Raw genomic sequence first — 16,504 nt, 5'->3', positions numbered from 1 at the left:
GATGGGTCTCTCTGTCCATGTATAGACTATTGCAGTCTTAACAAGGTCACCGTTAAGAACCGCTATCCCTTGCCATTGATCACTGAGCTGTTTGACCGTCTATGTGGAGCCAAGGTCTTCTCCAAACTGGACCTTCGTGGGGCCTACAACCTCATCCGTATTCGCGGAGGAGATGATTGGAAGACCGCTTTTAATACTCGTGATGGACACTTCAAGTACCTGGTGATGCCGTTCGGATTCCGTACTGAGTCCACAGTCTTCCAGGAATTCGTTAATGACATTTTTAGAGACTTTCTATATACCTAAGTCGTGGTTTATCTTGACAACAATCTGGTGTTCTCTCCGGATCTTGAGTCCCAAGTCCTCAGTCGTTTAAGGGCCGATCGCCTTTACACCAAACTTGAGAAGTGCCAATTTCTCCAGCAGAGCCTTCCTTTCCTCGGCTATATTATCTCCGACAGAGGCCTCCAGATGGATCCTGCAAACTGTCTGCTGTTCTTCAATGGCCTCGTCCTGTAGGACTTCGTGCAATACAGAGGTTTTCTGGTCTTTGCAAATTACTACCTTCAGTTCATCCTGCACTTCTCTCTGGTGACTCCCATTGTGGCGCTCACCAAGAAGGGTGCCAAAACTCGACTCTGGCCTTCAGCAGCAGAAGAAGCCGTCACTAAGATAAAGTCTACCTGCTTCAGCCCCAGTTCTTGTACGGCCTGATACAGAGAAGCCTTTCTATCTGGAAGAGGATGCCTCCTCAGTGGGAGCTAGGGCGGTGCTCACACAGAAGGTGCCCAAAGGCCGAACCTTCACTTGCGGCTTTTTCTCAAAGACTTTCTCCTCCGCAGAGAGGAATTACTCCATAGGGGACGAGAACTGCTGGCGATTAAACTTGCCTTAGAAGAGAAAGCTCATTTTCTGGGCTCCATATACACAGATCACAGGAATCTCCTCTATCTCCAGACTGCTCAGAGACTCAACCAACGTCAAAGCTCACTTGTCACTCTTCTTTTCCCGCTTCAATTTCCTTATCTACTTCCCTCCGGATGAAAAGAAAATCAAGGCTGATGCCTCCTCTCCTGCCTCAGATGTAATTGGGGAGGAACCGGCTCCTAGGCATGTAATCCCTCCTGAGCGACTGGTTGTGGCCGCTCCAATGGACCTTGGCAGCTACATCCTGGTCCGACCTGTTCTACGGCCCGCATTTCCAGTTTTTATTGGTGGCCAGATCTGGTCAAGGATATGTTGGACATTGTGGGCCCCTGCACTTCCTGTGCCCAAAGTAAGCCATCTCGTCAAAAACCTGCTGGTCTCCTTCAGCTGTTGCCAATACCCAGCTGCCCGTGGACTCATGTGGCTATGGATTTCATCACAGACCTTCCACCCTCCACAGGCAATATCGTCATCTGGGTGGTAACTGACAGGTTTTCCAAAATGTCCCATTTTGTTCCTCTGCCAGGTCTGCCGTCTGCTCCATGGCTTGCCAGTCCGTCATTCCAACACATCTTCCAGCTCCATGGACTTCCCCAAGACATCATTTCTGATCGGGGGTTTCAGTTTATCTCCAAATTCTGACAATCCCTCTGTAACCAGCTTCATGTAAAACTGGGCATTTCCTCTGCTAATCACCTAGGTCATGTGGAAAGCGTTAACCAGACTCTGGGCTGCATTCTGCGTCATTTTGTTTCTGCCCACTCTGGTCCACTCTGTTGCCATGGGCAAAGTTTTCTTATAACTCCTTGGATTCAGCATCTGCAGGCTCTGCTTCATTTTTCATCAATTATGGACTGCATCCCTGCCCTTCTCTTCCTCTGTCCTCGGACATCCCTGCTGTTGAGGAGTTGGTACGGGATCTGAAGTTCATCCAGGAGCAGACTCGCCTTTCTTTGTTACAGGCTTCTGCCAAGCTCCAGGCTGACAAGAAATGCAGACCTCCTCCTGTCTTCTCTGCAGGTGACAAAGTCTGGTTGTCCTTCAGGTATGTCCTGCTAAAGATCCCTGGCTACAAGCTTGGTGCACGATTCCTAAGTCCTTTTGAGGTGCTTAGGGGCAACATTCCTGTGGCTTACAAGTTGCGCCTTTCACCATGCAGATCCTGAACTCCTTCCATGTATCGTTACCCAAGCCTGTCACCCTGAACCTCTTTTCCTGGCAAGTACCTCCTCCTGCTCCTGAGGCTGACTCCACTGACATCTTTAAGGTAAAGGAGATCCTTGACATGAAGACGGTGAGAGGTAAGTGGTTCTTCTTGGTTGACTGGAAGGGGTTTGGGCCGGAGGAGAGATCTTGGGAGCCCGAGAATATCCTGGACCATGATCTCCTGCAGAGATTCCTTCAGCCCAAGAAGAGGGCGTGGCCAAAGGGGGGGAGTACTGTCAAGGGTGTTCCTGTCCCATGCCTCTCCTTGTGCCCCCACGACATCCACTTACCCATCCTTGCTCCTGCTTCCAGGTCCAGGGTTGTGCGTGGGGTCTCCGTCTCCTAGAAGATTTAAAGGGCCAGCGTGCCATTAATTGTCACTGGCCTCAGTCAGAATCCTATTTAACCCAGCCTCTCCCCGCACACCCTGCCGGATCTTTGTGCTACATGCCTTGGAGAAAGCTTGTATTGTTGCCCTGAGCTCGTGGATTGATTTCCCATTGTGACCCTTTACCTATTCCTGCTCCTTTGCTGCCAGCCCTGACCCTCTGCTTAGCCTCTGACATTGATCCTGTGCAGCCTGTCCCTGACCATAAACCTGCCATCCGTTTCTCTACTTCGCCTTGGCTGCCACCGCGGATAAAGTCGCATCTGTGGAACGATCTGGCGGTATCATGCCGCAGCAAGTCCGACCCACTTTGCATCAGGCTCTGGTGAAAACCGGGTGCCACTTAGATTCCAATCCAAGGTGTCGGCTTACATCATCATCTGCGGTGGTCCAGTGGGTCCACTACCCCTGGAGCCTGACAACTGGGAGTAACTATGATAGATTGACTTGGCCCCTTTTTGCCACCATTCCACCCACATGGCGTGGAGGTGGCATAGTCGCCGTTATCATTGCAAACTCTTGCAGTGCGCAAGAATTTGCAATTATATCAGTGCTTCTACTCCAAAAACGTAATAAATTTCCCCCATAGATTTTTGGGAAAAGTTTCAGTAGAACTTGTATTTTAACATTAACAATTCATGGCTACAATAGGCATTGGAGTACAAAGGACAGTTGTATTAGAGACTGAAAACCATCTTTATTTCAATAAATAGGAAGGTTCACTGAAATTCTCATCCTAGAATAAGCAGGGTTTAAAATAAGCAAGTATTCAAGTTTCTTCCTAGAAACTGAACCAAGCTTCTGCTTTCTAGTTTGCTACCCTCAGATCAGGACATTCAAAATGACCCCATTTTAAAGCAAACAAAACCCAATACGGATAAAATAATCAACACCATTGCCACATTAACAAATCTTGATGCCCTGTGCGATGCGAGCTAGCACAGTTTTCAGATGTAATTTCTTGCCATAAATTGTGATAATTTTTTCAGGCCAAAGAGGTAAAGTCCAGTCTCTAGAACATTTTCATAAAAGAGGTGGCTGACATGTGAGAAATGTTAGTTAGCAACTCATTTGGGTGGTTAAACTACTTGTTGAACCTTACAGGGGTTGTTGGAGCTTTAAAAATACAATATATCTGGCTTGGGGTGAGGGGGCTGGCGCAAAAAAACAATGAAATGGAAACTCTGTTGATGGTTGTCTGCCTAAATTTCTTCTGAAAAGGTTGTCGGCCTATGGTTACAAGCAGATATAAAGCAAACCACTCTTAACAAACCAAAATATAATCCTTCTTATAATTCACATGTGTAGAAAAAAGATTTTTAAACACCATTCCTTTGATGGTGATAATTAGATGTATTTCTTTGGCACAAACAGCACCTCACTCAGCTACAATTGCTTTGGCCAGTAAGATGACAATATTTACAGAAATATCTGGCAGGGAAAGGGTTAAGGGTGGATGCGTTGGTGAAAGAATGATGGACCAAACAAGAGTAGTAACAGAAGAAAAGCCACATAAGTTTATTATGAATTGAGATAAATATGTACATCCTTTCCACTTCACTGGATGAAATCCTCTCATATATTAAATAAATACTGTAGAAAATCTGTGAAGGTAAACAGTGCAACCAACAGTGAACTTGAACCTTGTAATCTCCATACAGAACACATAATAAATCCTATGTGCATTTCTACACTGCCCTGCATTGGAAAACGATACAGTTAGTAAAGTAATGAACATTTCCATTCTTAAAAGTGTAAGAGATACATATATTGGGGGGGAAAGGCTGAATTGTGTAAACCTTGGAAATATACATCAGGATAACAAATATGTTTTCATGTTTTGAGGCAACAGGCCATATAATTTCCTGGATGTATAAGGATCCACCTCATAACACAGTTATAGCCCTCAGGCTATGTCTGTTTTTTTTTTTTTACAATTATACAATCTCTACGACTGGGTTCACATGTGGCTTAAAATTTTCTTCACAGACTCGTCAAAAAATCTATGGCACAATCCATGATACAAAGTGTGTGGGTCTTGGCTACATTTATACTGTAGCAATATGGGAATATAAAAATCTACATGATTCTCCAACTTCTCTGTTGATTTCTATTCTACAGGGTGGGAATTGGGCTTAGTAAATCAGTTACCTATTCTATCTTGTCTATTCCTGCAACAATTTATCTATTTGTTAACCTAGCCTAGGCCTCTGAAGGTTTTATCTATATGTTATGTGTGTTAGAAAAAGTCACAGTGATCTTTAATATTATATTTACTATTAGTCAATATTTTATTCATTTAGAATTAAAACAGACTGTAAGATATGTTCCTGAAATCGAAGCCTATTATACACCAATATAAAACAATTCACATCCCAGAGCTAGAAACCATAAAAAACCTGCTGTACATAACAAGTGCTAAACTCAAGTCTTATTGAAGACCGAGTGGGATTCTCACTATCAATCTAGCAATGGTCAATGGCTATAGCTGTCTACTAATAACATAAGGAGACCAGTAGACAGAGCCTTCACTTGCTCTATAATTTTTACTAGTAACTCTTAGCAATAAAGTGTTATATAAATACCTAGGACAGCCATCGTATAGTTATATTATTGATTCTTAATTATATTTTGTGCATTGCTCTAATACTCAGCTGCCCATTTCAGGGGACCAGTTTGGAACTTGTAGTCATGGCTTTCCAAAGAGAATATTCTCTTTTGTGAATAAAGTCAAGCTGGTCGTTTGACCACCAATAAAAGTAGTCCAACTAAATATCTGCTTAACTAGCGACCGGGATAGCAAATAAAAATAGGAGAAATTGCAATGCTTCAAAGCGGTTTTCAGAACATCAGTAGCTTTCATGTATCTCTGATAAGAAGCAGCAGTAACAGTAACGTCTGTTCATTCTGGAGCTCCAGAACATAAAGCTGAGGGCACCACACTATGGTGTGGTCATAGTCAATGTGTCGTTTAAAGCATTAGAAATCTGGACTCGTTTTAAGAGCTTTAACACCATCAGCCTTTTATATAAACTAAGTAAACTTGTACAGTATCCCAGCATGTCAGCCAACTAAAATGGCCACTTATTTGGAAAGACTTTAGTGAAGATTGGGAATGTCTCAAGTGAAATCATTAAAGAAATAGTGAAATATATCTTGTTTGAGTCTCCAGTTCCAGTATTTCCAGTTAAAGTACAAGTTCCAGGAAAATTATTATCAGTTGCAGTCATAAACAAAATCGTAGTTGCTAGGTTCCTTTGGAATAGGAGGTGGTGCATCAGGAATCTGTATATTTTCCAGGTCTAGGAGACGGAGCTTAATTTCCATACTCAGCAATGTGTCCATGTCGTGCCGGGTTTGGTCACTGATCATGTCTTTTCCAAGTAATGCATTAAGTCCATCTGTCCAAATACAATACTGTGGAGGAACAAAAAGTATTATGGATGAGTAATACAAGCAGATTAATTATTTATTATTTTGCAAAGTGGATTTCAAACAGTGGCAGAAGGAATCATACACTTCCTGTCAGTTTCTGATGCAATTGTGCACTCCTTGCAACTATTTCAAGGACTGGGCATGTCGGAGCGAGGGATTAATGGAGAGGGCAAAGTCTTCTGCAGCCTATCAAATTCATTATAGAAATTGGTGTACTATGCAAGCTCCTAGGACAGTGATGGCGAACCTTTTAAAGGCCGGGTGCCCTAACTAAAAACAAAATTACTTTTTTACCATCAAGTGCCAACTTGACAATTTAAACAGTAACTTATTGCTCCCTGTTCTTCCACAACATTCAATTGTATTTTCCCCCTGAGGACACCAATGTAGTTGAAAGCAGGAGGGCAAATTCAGACATCATTATAGCTTCTCTCCAGGGTCTCTCTGTACTGGAAGAATCATGTGGCCATCACAAGATAATCTGGCCCTGTTCACACCTTCTCACTCTTTCTGCAGTTCTAATCAGTCAAGGATGTTTAATCTTCAAACAGCATTAAGAGCAGCACAAAGATTCCAGTCCTGTCTGCTAAACTCTGTCCTGGGGCAACAGCCTGGGTGCCCACAGAAAGGGCTCCGAGTGCCACCTCTGGCACCCGTGGCATAGATTTGCCATCACTGTCCTAGGAGTTATAGTTTAGTGTTTCTGGTGCATGGAGTTGAGAATATATGCCTCTTAATGAAATAGATGCAACTTTACTCCAGCACAGGGGGAGGGGGGATCTGGAATACAAAGAGCAATTTTAATTTGAAAACTTAACCATTTGATCACAGTTATGCATGCAGTATTTTAAAGTTGAATGCTCTGAGTGGATGCATTATGGTACAACCTTTAATAAGAGAGTAGTGCACAGATGCAGTGTGGCCCCAAGGTACTGCGACAAAACACTATGTGGACACGGGTGAATAAGATTAATACAAAGGAAAAATTGAATTCTTTAATGTTGGAACCATTAAAAATATGCAAGTTCAATCCCCCCACAAAGTTATTTTATTTCAAATAATACCGGTTGAGTGAAAGGTTAAGGTAAATATAACACAATTGCTGAAATTTCCAGTATAGCATGAGATTTTGACCTTACCTCATGTTTATCAGGAGCAATGAAATTTAGTTGACAGTTGGAATCATACATGATAGAAAACGCCAACTCCAGCACCTCCTAGATGAAGAATAACAGAAGTGAATGTCAGAAGACAGCAGAAATGTCAAACCCTGCAGCAAATCTGTAAGTAATTTCCTAAATATTTATTAGTAATGCATCATCCTCTGAAGAAAATTCTTACAGTTCAGCAGCCTGACCCCTTTTAAATTCTGGGTTTTACTTAAAACATAAACAACATAAATACAGGAAGGCATTTGCTCGCTAAAGGTCTGCATTTGCTTTTAACTGGTGAATCATAATGTAAGACTTTAACCCTTTAAGGACCAAGTCATTTTCCCTTTTTGCAACTCACTTTTTAACTCCCCATCTTTAAAAATCCATAACTTTTAAAATTTTCAGTTAACAGAGCTGTATTTTTTGCCTAACAAATTGGACTTCCTAGTGACTGCATTTTTTATTCCATGCTGGTTACGAGGAAGCCGGAAAAAAAAATCCAAATGCAATGAAATTGTAGAAAAAGCATTTGCGCCATTTTCTTGTGAGCACAGTTTTTAGGACTTTTATAATTTAATTAAAAAAAACATTTTGTACAAAAAACAATCATTATTTATTTTTCCCTATTCAGACACAAAAACTTTTTTTTATACTTCAGCCTTTTTATATGTTAATAATCTGGACTTTTGTGACACAGTGATACCTAACGTGTATAATTTTATTTGTTTATGTTTATATCAGTTTTAGGGAGAGGAAGAGGATCTGAATTTATTTACTTTCCCCTGTTTTTTGTATTTATTTTTTAATACTTTTAGACCCCAGGGGGTCTGATCGCTCCTACCATACACTGCAATAGTACAGTATTGCAGTATATGGAGAATTTGCTATGGATCTATAACAGTGTGCCTCCTTTCATGTATGTCATAATGCGTTAAGAGGTTAAAGTACTGGAAATTAATGGATGCAAAATAATAGATAAGGCAATGAAAAATCTGATTGCGGCTCGACTTTGAATACCATTCCTATGCTGGAGACACTCAGATTTATATCTCTGGCCCAGCCGTACCACTCTGTTAGCCTGACTTTTAGGGTGTCCAGAGTCCAACATCAACCATATCATCCTCCTTCTACTGCTTTGTATAACATTTAATGGACAAAAGAGCACTTCTTATCTTACCTCCTGACCAGACCTACTGATCACAACTAATGGTTCCGCACTCTCCCCATTCCTACAAGTTTACTTCTCTGGAGTAACCTCAGACTCTGCTGTATCCTATAGCCCTGTAGCCCTACATGCAGGTCCTTACTACAACCTGTTACCGCGACCTCAAGAACATCTCCCACATCCGATCTTCTCTCAATCCTGATGCTACAAGGCTTGTAGTCCGTGCCCTCATCATCTCTGGTAAAATTCTTCTCTGTGGTTTCTTAGCTAACCCTGATACCCATCCAATATATCCTTAACACTGCTCTCTGGCTACAAGTTCTCTCCATGCGCCTCACCTTCCAACATAAACAGAAAAGCCACCTAATGTTTCCATCCGGTCACCCATATAGATTATGAGCCCTCCTGGGCAGGATCCTCCTTCCACTCTTAAGAGTTCAGTTTAGTTCTGTGTCTATTGTACTTATTTTTCCCTTATGTATGCATTTTAAGACAAATGTACATCATTTATTCGAAATGCTGCTCTGAAAATAAATAACCTGAAGAAGCATTCTTACTTGGATTTGTTAGTTTTAGTATTATAATGTAAGATGATAGGTTATACAAGGAATAACTCTGTATCCATTAGTAATATGGATCCTGACACCTAAGAGGCGTATAGTATAATTATCTGACTAGGGAAGCTTCAGGAAAACGATGCGTCAACTGTTAATTATAGACTTCCTTAACAAAGTGACATAAATTGTACCTATAAGAAGATACAAGTAGCTATGATGTATAGAGAGACATAAGAAACATAATTTATTGAATAGCAGAATAATAATCCTTTATGGCATCTCACCTTATTTTGTTTAAGGGCTCCTTTTTCCTTCATATGAGGACAGTCTTTACCAGTCAGTATTGCTTTAATATCTGCTACAGGCACTATATATGTGAAACAAAAACATGCACGTTACCAAAATGACATTTACAGGTAGCTGCCACTATAGGGCTGTTACAGCTTTGTTATCTGTGTTCAATCTATAGACATAGATCAGCATACATTGTTGTATGTATTAAACGAATTTGAAATGGCCCCAGTGAATGAGGTTCAATAGTAAATAGGAACTTAAGGAGGTTCAATCCTTGTGTGGAAAACTGCTCGCTCCTGGCAAAAAATGATCCAGCCATACTTGATGTAACGAATTTACAAAGTGACTCCAGTTAAGAAGTTTGAACATATCATAGATTGGACAAACACTGAATATTATAGACAAAATACTATAAAAGAATAAATTATCTGCCTAGAAATGGTACTTGGCAATTTTTGCTGTGGATGTGTAGCACGTCCCATTGAGGAACAGCTTCTTGTTGAATTTATTTTCATAGCATATGCACATTGTCCTTGGATGTGATGTTGCTGTGGAGTCCAATATAACACCATGGGTTATGCATCCTTAATAAAAGTATATAGAAATGGAATCTACAGAGGATACAACTCAATTTTCTATTTTACTAACTGGACAGTATTAGTTCCTCAAAATTGACAACATTAGGGTTCAGATGTTGTAAACTCAGCTGCCTGACTACCAAAATCCTATAGCACCTTTTCCTGTCCATCTTCAGATGAAAGATGCAGAGATCTACCAGAAATTCCCAACAATGATGTAACAAGACGATGCTTGACTATTGGAAAATACTGATATTTTTAACAATTATGACACTTTTGATTAAGACTCATAAATGTGGGAGAGATTTACCCAACTTCTACAACAGTCAATGGTACATAACCCAACCTGTATCCAGAGGCAGTCATCTCTTTTTGGCAGTAACTAACGAGAATGTAACCATATAGAGGGTCGGAGGTTGATAAAGCCTTTTTCTATTTGTTATTGTAAACTAATTGCTATAAAGCCTCTTTCACAACCATTAATCCTATAGAACAATGACACAGATTTGTATTGCCGCAGGGGATATAAAGTAATATTTTATATTCTTCTATTATTTATTTCCGAGATTTAAGATCCAACACACTATAGTTTCAACAAGAACAGCCAGATTAATTTTCCATGTACAAGGCCCTGCATTTATGTGTGCAGCAGATGCCAAGTCCCCAGCAGTAATTACATTAGGCTGGAAATCCATTCAGAATCTTTTATTTTTATCCTCATAAGCCCCGACATGTTTTAAATGGAGAAAGATTATATCCAGAATAATAAAAATAGATTATGCAGTACTGTGAGTCTTTCTACATGTTATTCTAACCAAAATGAATTATGCATTATGGGCAAGATAAGGAACAGATAACACCAGAGTTGTCTAATCCATGTCTCTTAATACACTACAACACAAAATATTTGCTCATACAATTGTGTATAGTAAATGGTATACTTCCCTTTTTTAAAACCTAAAGGTTCAAAAAAAATGTTCCGACTGTATTACTTTAGCTCTCCTAAACACATGATTGAGGACAAAATATGGAATTTATACTAATATATATAACCTATAGATATTGTTAAAAGGGGTAAAAGGGACTGCAAAACAGTTGGCCTATGCTAAGGTTTAAGTCTAGGACCTACAATGATCTGCTGAATGGGTTTTGCTTTAATCCCACAACATGTCATTAGGCTTTCTGAAAGTCATGCTTAATGTTAAGGGGGCTGCCTTACAAGGCAGCAAAAGAGGTATTGTTTTCCTTGTCCCATCATAGAAAACTTATTTTAATATTTCTCAGATTCCCCTAGTAAAGCATCAATGGCTAAAACTCTCCACACGCATGCAAGGCAGCTCTAATTGGCAAAGTCTCTGTAAGGAGAACTCTTACATCCCCATTTGGTTGTTATACTTTAACAACTTTTTTTTACTCAGTACTGCTCCCTGCACTTATTAGTGATTATGCCTGGTATTAAAAATTAGCTCCATTCACTTAGTCTGATCTAAGACCCCAGGGATGTCATGATCAAAATAATATATCCAAAAATAAAAAAAAAGAAAACTGCACAACCAAAATTTGGCACTAATGTCAACTACAACATGTGACGAAAAAACTATCTCAAAATCACTTTAAGTTAAAGTGTTCAAAAGTTCTAACCATATAAAGTGACACATGTCAGATTACAAAAAATAGTGCTAAACCTTAAGCTTCAACTGGCTGCATCCTATGCATGCTATTACACACTATCCTATATAGATGGAAAAATAATAAGCATATCAAAACATGATTTTTAACAAGTTTTGAACACCCCCTCCCCCAATTTTCACATTTTTCTTAATGGGCTATTGGCATGTAATCTTCAATAGAGCTCATTAACAATCCATCCAATCCTCACTGGTAAAGAAATCAAACCATAGATGTCCATACAAGTTGTGTGCAAAAAGTATGAGAAAAAGTATTGAACACTTGCAAAAATAGAGGAGACTCCAGATGTACCTGACATATGGATACAAAGTAAAGGTGTAAGTGTATTAAATAAATAAAAACAGATCAAAGGAAATGTCTTATTCACATAAATACTTATAACCCTTTCCTGCCATAAAGACTGCACCCCCAAAGGCAGCGTGCTACAACACACATTAGGGTGTCATCCAGGGGGATGCATCTTAGGTGACTGTTTTATTTGGTTATAACTTGTTTGAGCATTATGCCATCTGGTTGGACACACTTATACTATTGTCATCTATAGATTCAAAGATCTCTGAGTAGTTATTTACAGTATAATAACAAGGCACCATGTATCTTTTAATTGTTGCCTCTTTCACATCTACAGGATGTGTTTCATTAATGTCTTAGTTTTTTGTAGGTTGTACGCATTCATTGTAATTTTTCACAGATTTGTTTTAGTTAGTTAGTTCTGGCATTTCTTTGTAGGTTTATGATGGTTTTATACTGACTAAAATAGACTTTGGGTAAACTATAATGGCATTGGACCATAATTGTTCACCAAGTAGTCGTGTTAACTACTGGACTGACCTCTGTGTTCTCTGTGCTCAGGATACTTATGCAGATCTTAATTCTTCTGCATCCAATGGGCAGTTACAGAGTTACAAATATCATGTCAGTTACACAATTAGGCCATGACCCAAAAGAGCCATGTGATACTGAGTAAAGCAGCTTCAAACTACCCTATCCTGACCCTTGCTTATAAGAACTGGCAGAGAGAAACCTATCACAAACAGGCAGAAGCAGAGACAGGCTGAAGATGCATATGATCTTTGTTTTGTTATATATAACATAATAACACATTCTGTATTAACAAAAATACAGCATTTCACAGATATAATTCCAACATGTTGTACACAATTTCAGTTGCCCCTAGACACCACCATGTAACTTCTGCTGACTTTAGGGTCTGCAGCCATCTTGCCTGAGGGTTCTTGTAGCTTGTCTCTGCTCCATGCACAATAGCCCCTCCTCCCCGCAGTCCAGCACAGAGTTCACACTGACACATACACTGACTTTCTGCTGGCATCAGCATAAGGAGAACTACAAGCTACAGACTTCTTTTTCTGGGGAGGCACATCAGATTGATTTAGTGTGTTGTGGAATAGCTGAGGTGCAGGAGAGCTGTGTCATTGTTTTCCATAGGCATCTAATCATCTCTCTTTCGATGTGTCAGATACTAGTGAATGTTCAGAAGCTAAATGAAAGTGTATATAAACCTGCACCCTCATAATCTAACCACACTGTCAGCTCACAGAACTAGATGGATCATAATATGTCTGCTTAGAGAGTCTCCGCCCACAACCTGGAATTTTTCACTGACCATCACTGAGTTAAAACAGTTATTAAACTGAGTAAAATTGTGAAGTAAAGGGTTAATAATTATCTTTATTGTGTTAATATCACTTGGGAGTTGACATTTGAGAATCTTGTTTCATGGGAAAACCCCTTTAAGGTTACTTACATTTGTCCTGCAAATTGTCATGGGGAACCTCTCCTTGAGGACTCTCCTCTAAGTCTCCATAGTGTAATACTTTATGATTTGGTGACAGACGACAATACCAAAACTTATCTGCAGAAAAGATAAAAAGAATTCCATACAATTGCTTTATTCCATGCATAGCTAGAGCAGAAAAGATTTGCTACAAAGCACAAAATGAAATTTACTTAACATAATGATAACTGTGGTTGGTAAAAAGTATAAAAACAGAAGAACACTGCTATTATAAAATGTTATGGATATGTTTTTCCCTACAGCGAGCAAATACTGTATATACTTGAGAAAAAGCCTTGTAAAAAAAATGTGCTGAAAATCCCAAACTCTAGTTATACTCGAGTCTATGAAAAAAACTGTACTCCCCTTTCTGATGCCCACCACAGGTCCTCATCTGTTTTCAGCTCCAGCTCAGTCTTTGGCTCCCCTCACGGTTACGCACACACCATGACGTCAGCCGACATCATAGTGTGTTCGCCGCCGTCATGGCGGTTCACGGCTCCTGATGTCGTGGTGTATGCAACGGGGAGCTGAAGACGGAGCCAGAGCTGCAGCTGAAGACAGAAGAGGACCTGCAGGGGGTGTCGGAAAGGTGAGTACATACTATATACTAGTGGGGTAGACACTGGTTATATACTGGGGGGCAGGCACTGGCTATATACGAGGGGGGGGGACTGGCTATATATACGAGGGTGCAGGCACTGGCAATATACTGGGGGCAGGCACTGGCTATATACAAGGGGGCTGCTGGCTATATACTGGAGGCAGGGGGCTGCTGGTTATATACTAGAGGCAGGAGGCTACTGGCTAGATACTAGGGGGAGGGGCTGGCTATATACAGGGGGTGATGTGCTTGCTGGCTATATACTGAAGAGGCTGTGACCAATGAATTTCCCACCATAGGCTTATACTCGAGTAAATAGGTTTTCCCAGATTTTTGTGTTATAATTAGGTGCCCCGACTTATACTAGGGTCGGCTAATACGCAAGTATATAAGGTAACTCCACATCTACAGTTTGAAATGTATAACAGTGCAATATGTATGTAAACAAAATGTGTAATCATAAAATGACCTACTGTATATAGTAGAGCATAAGCTGACCGGAATATAAGCCGGGGGACCTAATTTTATTATAAAAAAAACTGGGAAAACCTATTGGGGAGATTTATCATAAATCTCTGAGGTAAAACTGTTCTAGTTGCCCATGGAAATCCATCACAGCTCTGCTTTAACCCCTTAAGGACGGAGGGTTTTTCGCCTCATTTCTCGCTCTCCAACTTCAAAAATCCATAACTTTTTTATTTTTTCGTGTACAGACCTGTGTGAGGGCTTATTTTGTGCGTAACAAATTTTACTTTCCCGTAATGTTATTTATTTTAACATGCCGTGTACTGCGAAGCTGAAAAAAAATTCCAAATGTGGAAAAAATGAAAAAAAAACCGCACGTGCGTCACGTTCTTGTGGGCTCTGTTTTTACGACTTTCACTCTTCGCTCCAAATAACACGCCTACTTTATTCTTTGGTTCGGTGCGATCGCGGTGATACCAAATTTATATAGGTTTTATTGTGTTTTAATACATTTTCAAAAATTAAACGAATGTGTACAAAAAAGAAAAAAAAATTTTTGCCATCTTCTGACGCTAATAACTTTTTCATACTTTGGCGCACGGAGATGTGTGAGGGGTCATTTTTTGCGAAATGAGGCGACGTTTTCATTGCTACCATTTTGAGGTCTGTGCGACATTTTGATCATTTTTTATTTCATTTTTTATGTTATGTAAAAAGGTGTAAAAGTCGCATTTCGGACATTTGGGCGCCATTTCCCGCCTCGGAGGTCACCGCCGGCCGTAACCGTTTTTATATTTTGATAGATCGGGCATTTTGGGACGCGGCGATACCTAATATGTCTGTGATTTTTACTGTTTGTTATGTTTTATATCCGTTCTAGGGAAAGGGGGGTGATTTGAACTTTTAATATTTATTAATTTTTTTTTATTTTTTAAACTTTTTTTTTTCTTTTTTTTTTTCACTATTTTTTAGACCATCTAGGGTACATTAACCCTAGATGGTCAGATCGCTCCTACCATATACTGCAATACTACAGTATTGCAATATATGGCATTTTTGCAGGTCATACATTACAATGAGTCACTGGCTCATTGTAACGAACCTGCATAAACCATGTAGCCTCGTGTCAAAAGAAGACCCGAGGCTACCATGGTAACCGATTGCCGCCCCCCGATGACGTTCGGGGGCGTGGCGATCGAAAAAAAGATGGCGGCGCCCGCGTGCCGCCGTCTTTTAAACGCCGCCGGCGACTTTGCCGGTGGCGTTTAGAGGGTTAATAGCCGCAATCGGTGTAAGCACCGACCGCGGTTATTAGCGGTGGGGGTTTTGTGCAAAATGCAAAAACCCCCATCTCTGTATGAAGAGGACTCAGCCCGTGAGCCCTCTTCATACATCCCTTATACCTCTGCGCCGTAGAGCTACGGCGCAGAGCGTTAAGGGGTTAATTAATATTATAAACAGCCGTGGGAAAAAGAAAGCTGAGCTCTGAGTGGTTGCAATAGGAAACAAAAACAGCTCTGCTCTCGGACACTTCTGATAATTGTCCCCCATTGACCTAGAGTATAAGCCTAGAGTGGGAAATGCATTGGTCACAGCCTCCATCCAGTATATAGGTGTTCAGCCCCCTGCGTTCAGTAGATAGCCAGCCAGCCCATGCCCCCCAATATATAAGCCAGCCAGCCCATGCTCCCCAGTATTTATCCTGCTAGCCCCCTGCTCCCAGTTTATAGCCAGCTCCTTCCCTAGTATATAACCAGCCAGCCAGTCCCTACTAAATAGCCAGCCCTTGCTCCCCAGTATATAGCCAGCCAGCCCTTTACCCCCAGTATATAGCTAGTCAACCAGCCCCTCCCCAGTACCTCTGGGAGGGGGGGGGGCGTACCAGTAGGCGAGTACTGTATTTTTTTTTTACTCTAATATAAGAGAGTTTGGTTTTTCACAACATTTTTTTTTTGCGCTGAAAAAATTGCCTTATATTCGAGTATATACAGTAATTTTTATATTTAGCATATTTTCAGGGAAATATTAATGATTTTAAAATATATAGTAATATATTGTGCAAAGTATACTCTGACCACTGGTCCCCTGATCATCTTATACTTTTACTCAATTGTTTGATAGGTGCTATTTTCAAGAATAAAATCAATATTTACTCTATTTCCTTTTTAAAAGGAACCTGTCACCACATTTTCACAAATACAGCTAGTGACATGTCATGTGACCAGGGTGATGTTATGTAAGCTTCTG

The 16,504-nt window shown here is 40.4% G+C and overlaps 1 protein-coding gene across 3 annotated transcripts in view; it reads right to left on the bottom strand.

Annotated features, from left to right (window-relative positions):
- Window positions 1-4,015: 4,015 nt before the first annotated feature.
- ELMO1 (engulfment and cell motility 1) overlaps window positions 4,016-16,504 on the bottom strand; it is a 222,522-nt gene continuing 210,033 nt past the window's right edge. For all 3 annotated transcript variants that reach the window (XM_072153299.1, XM_072153300.1, XM_072153301.1), the window contains 4 exons: window positions 13,159-13,266; window positions 9,117-9,199; window positions 7,096-7,173; window positions 4,016-5,938 (listed from right to left, as the gene is read on the bottom strand). In XM_072153299.1, the coding sequence (XP_072009400.1) occupies window positions 5,738-5,938; window positions 7,096-7,173; window positions 9,117-9,199; window positions 13,159-13,266 (470 nt within the window). In that variant the 3' untranslated portion in view covers window positions 4,016-5,737. The remainder of the gene's footprint in view (window positions 5,939-7,095; window positions 7,174-9,116; window positions 9,200-13,158; window positions 13,267-16,504) is intronic.

The sequence above is a fragment of the Engystomops pustulosus genome, chromosome 5, assembly GCF_040894005.1.
Source record: "Engystomops pustulosus chromosome 5, aEngPut4.maternal, whole genome shotgun sequence".
Classification (NCBI taxonomy): Eukaryota; Metazoa; Chordata; class Amphibia; order Anura; family Leptodactylidae; genus Engystomops; species Engystomops pustulosus.
The sequence above is the reverse complement of the archived record's forward strand: the minus strand, read 5'-3'. Positions and strand labels throughout refer to the sequence as shown.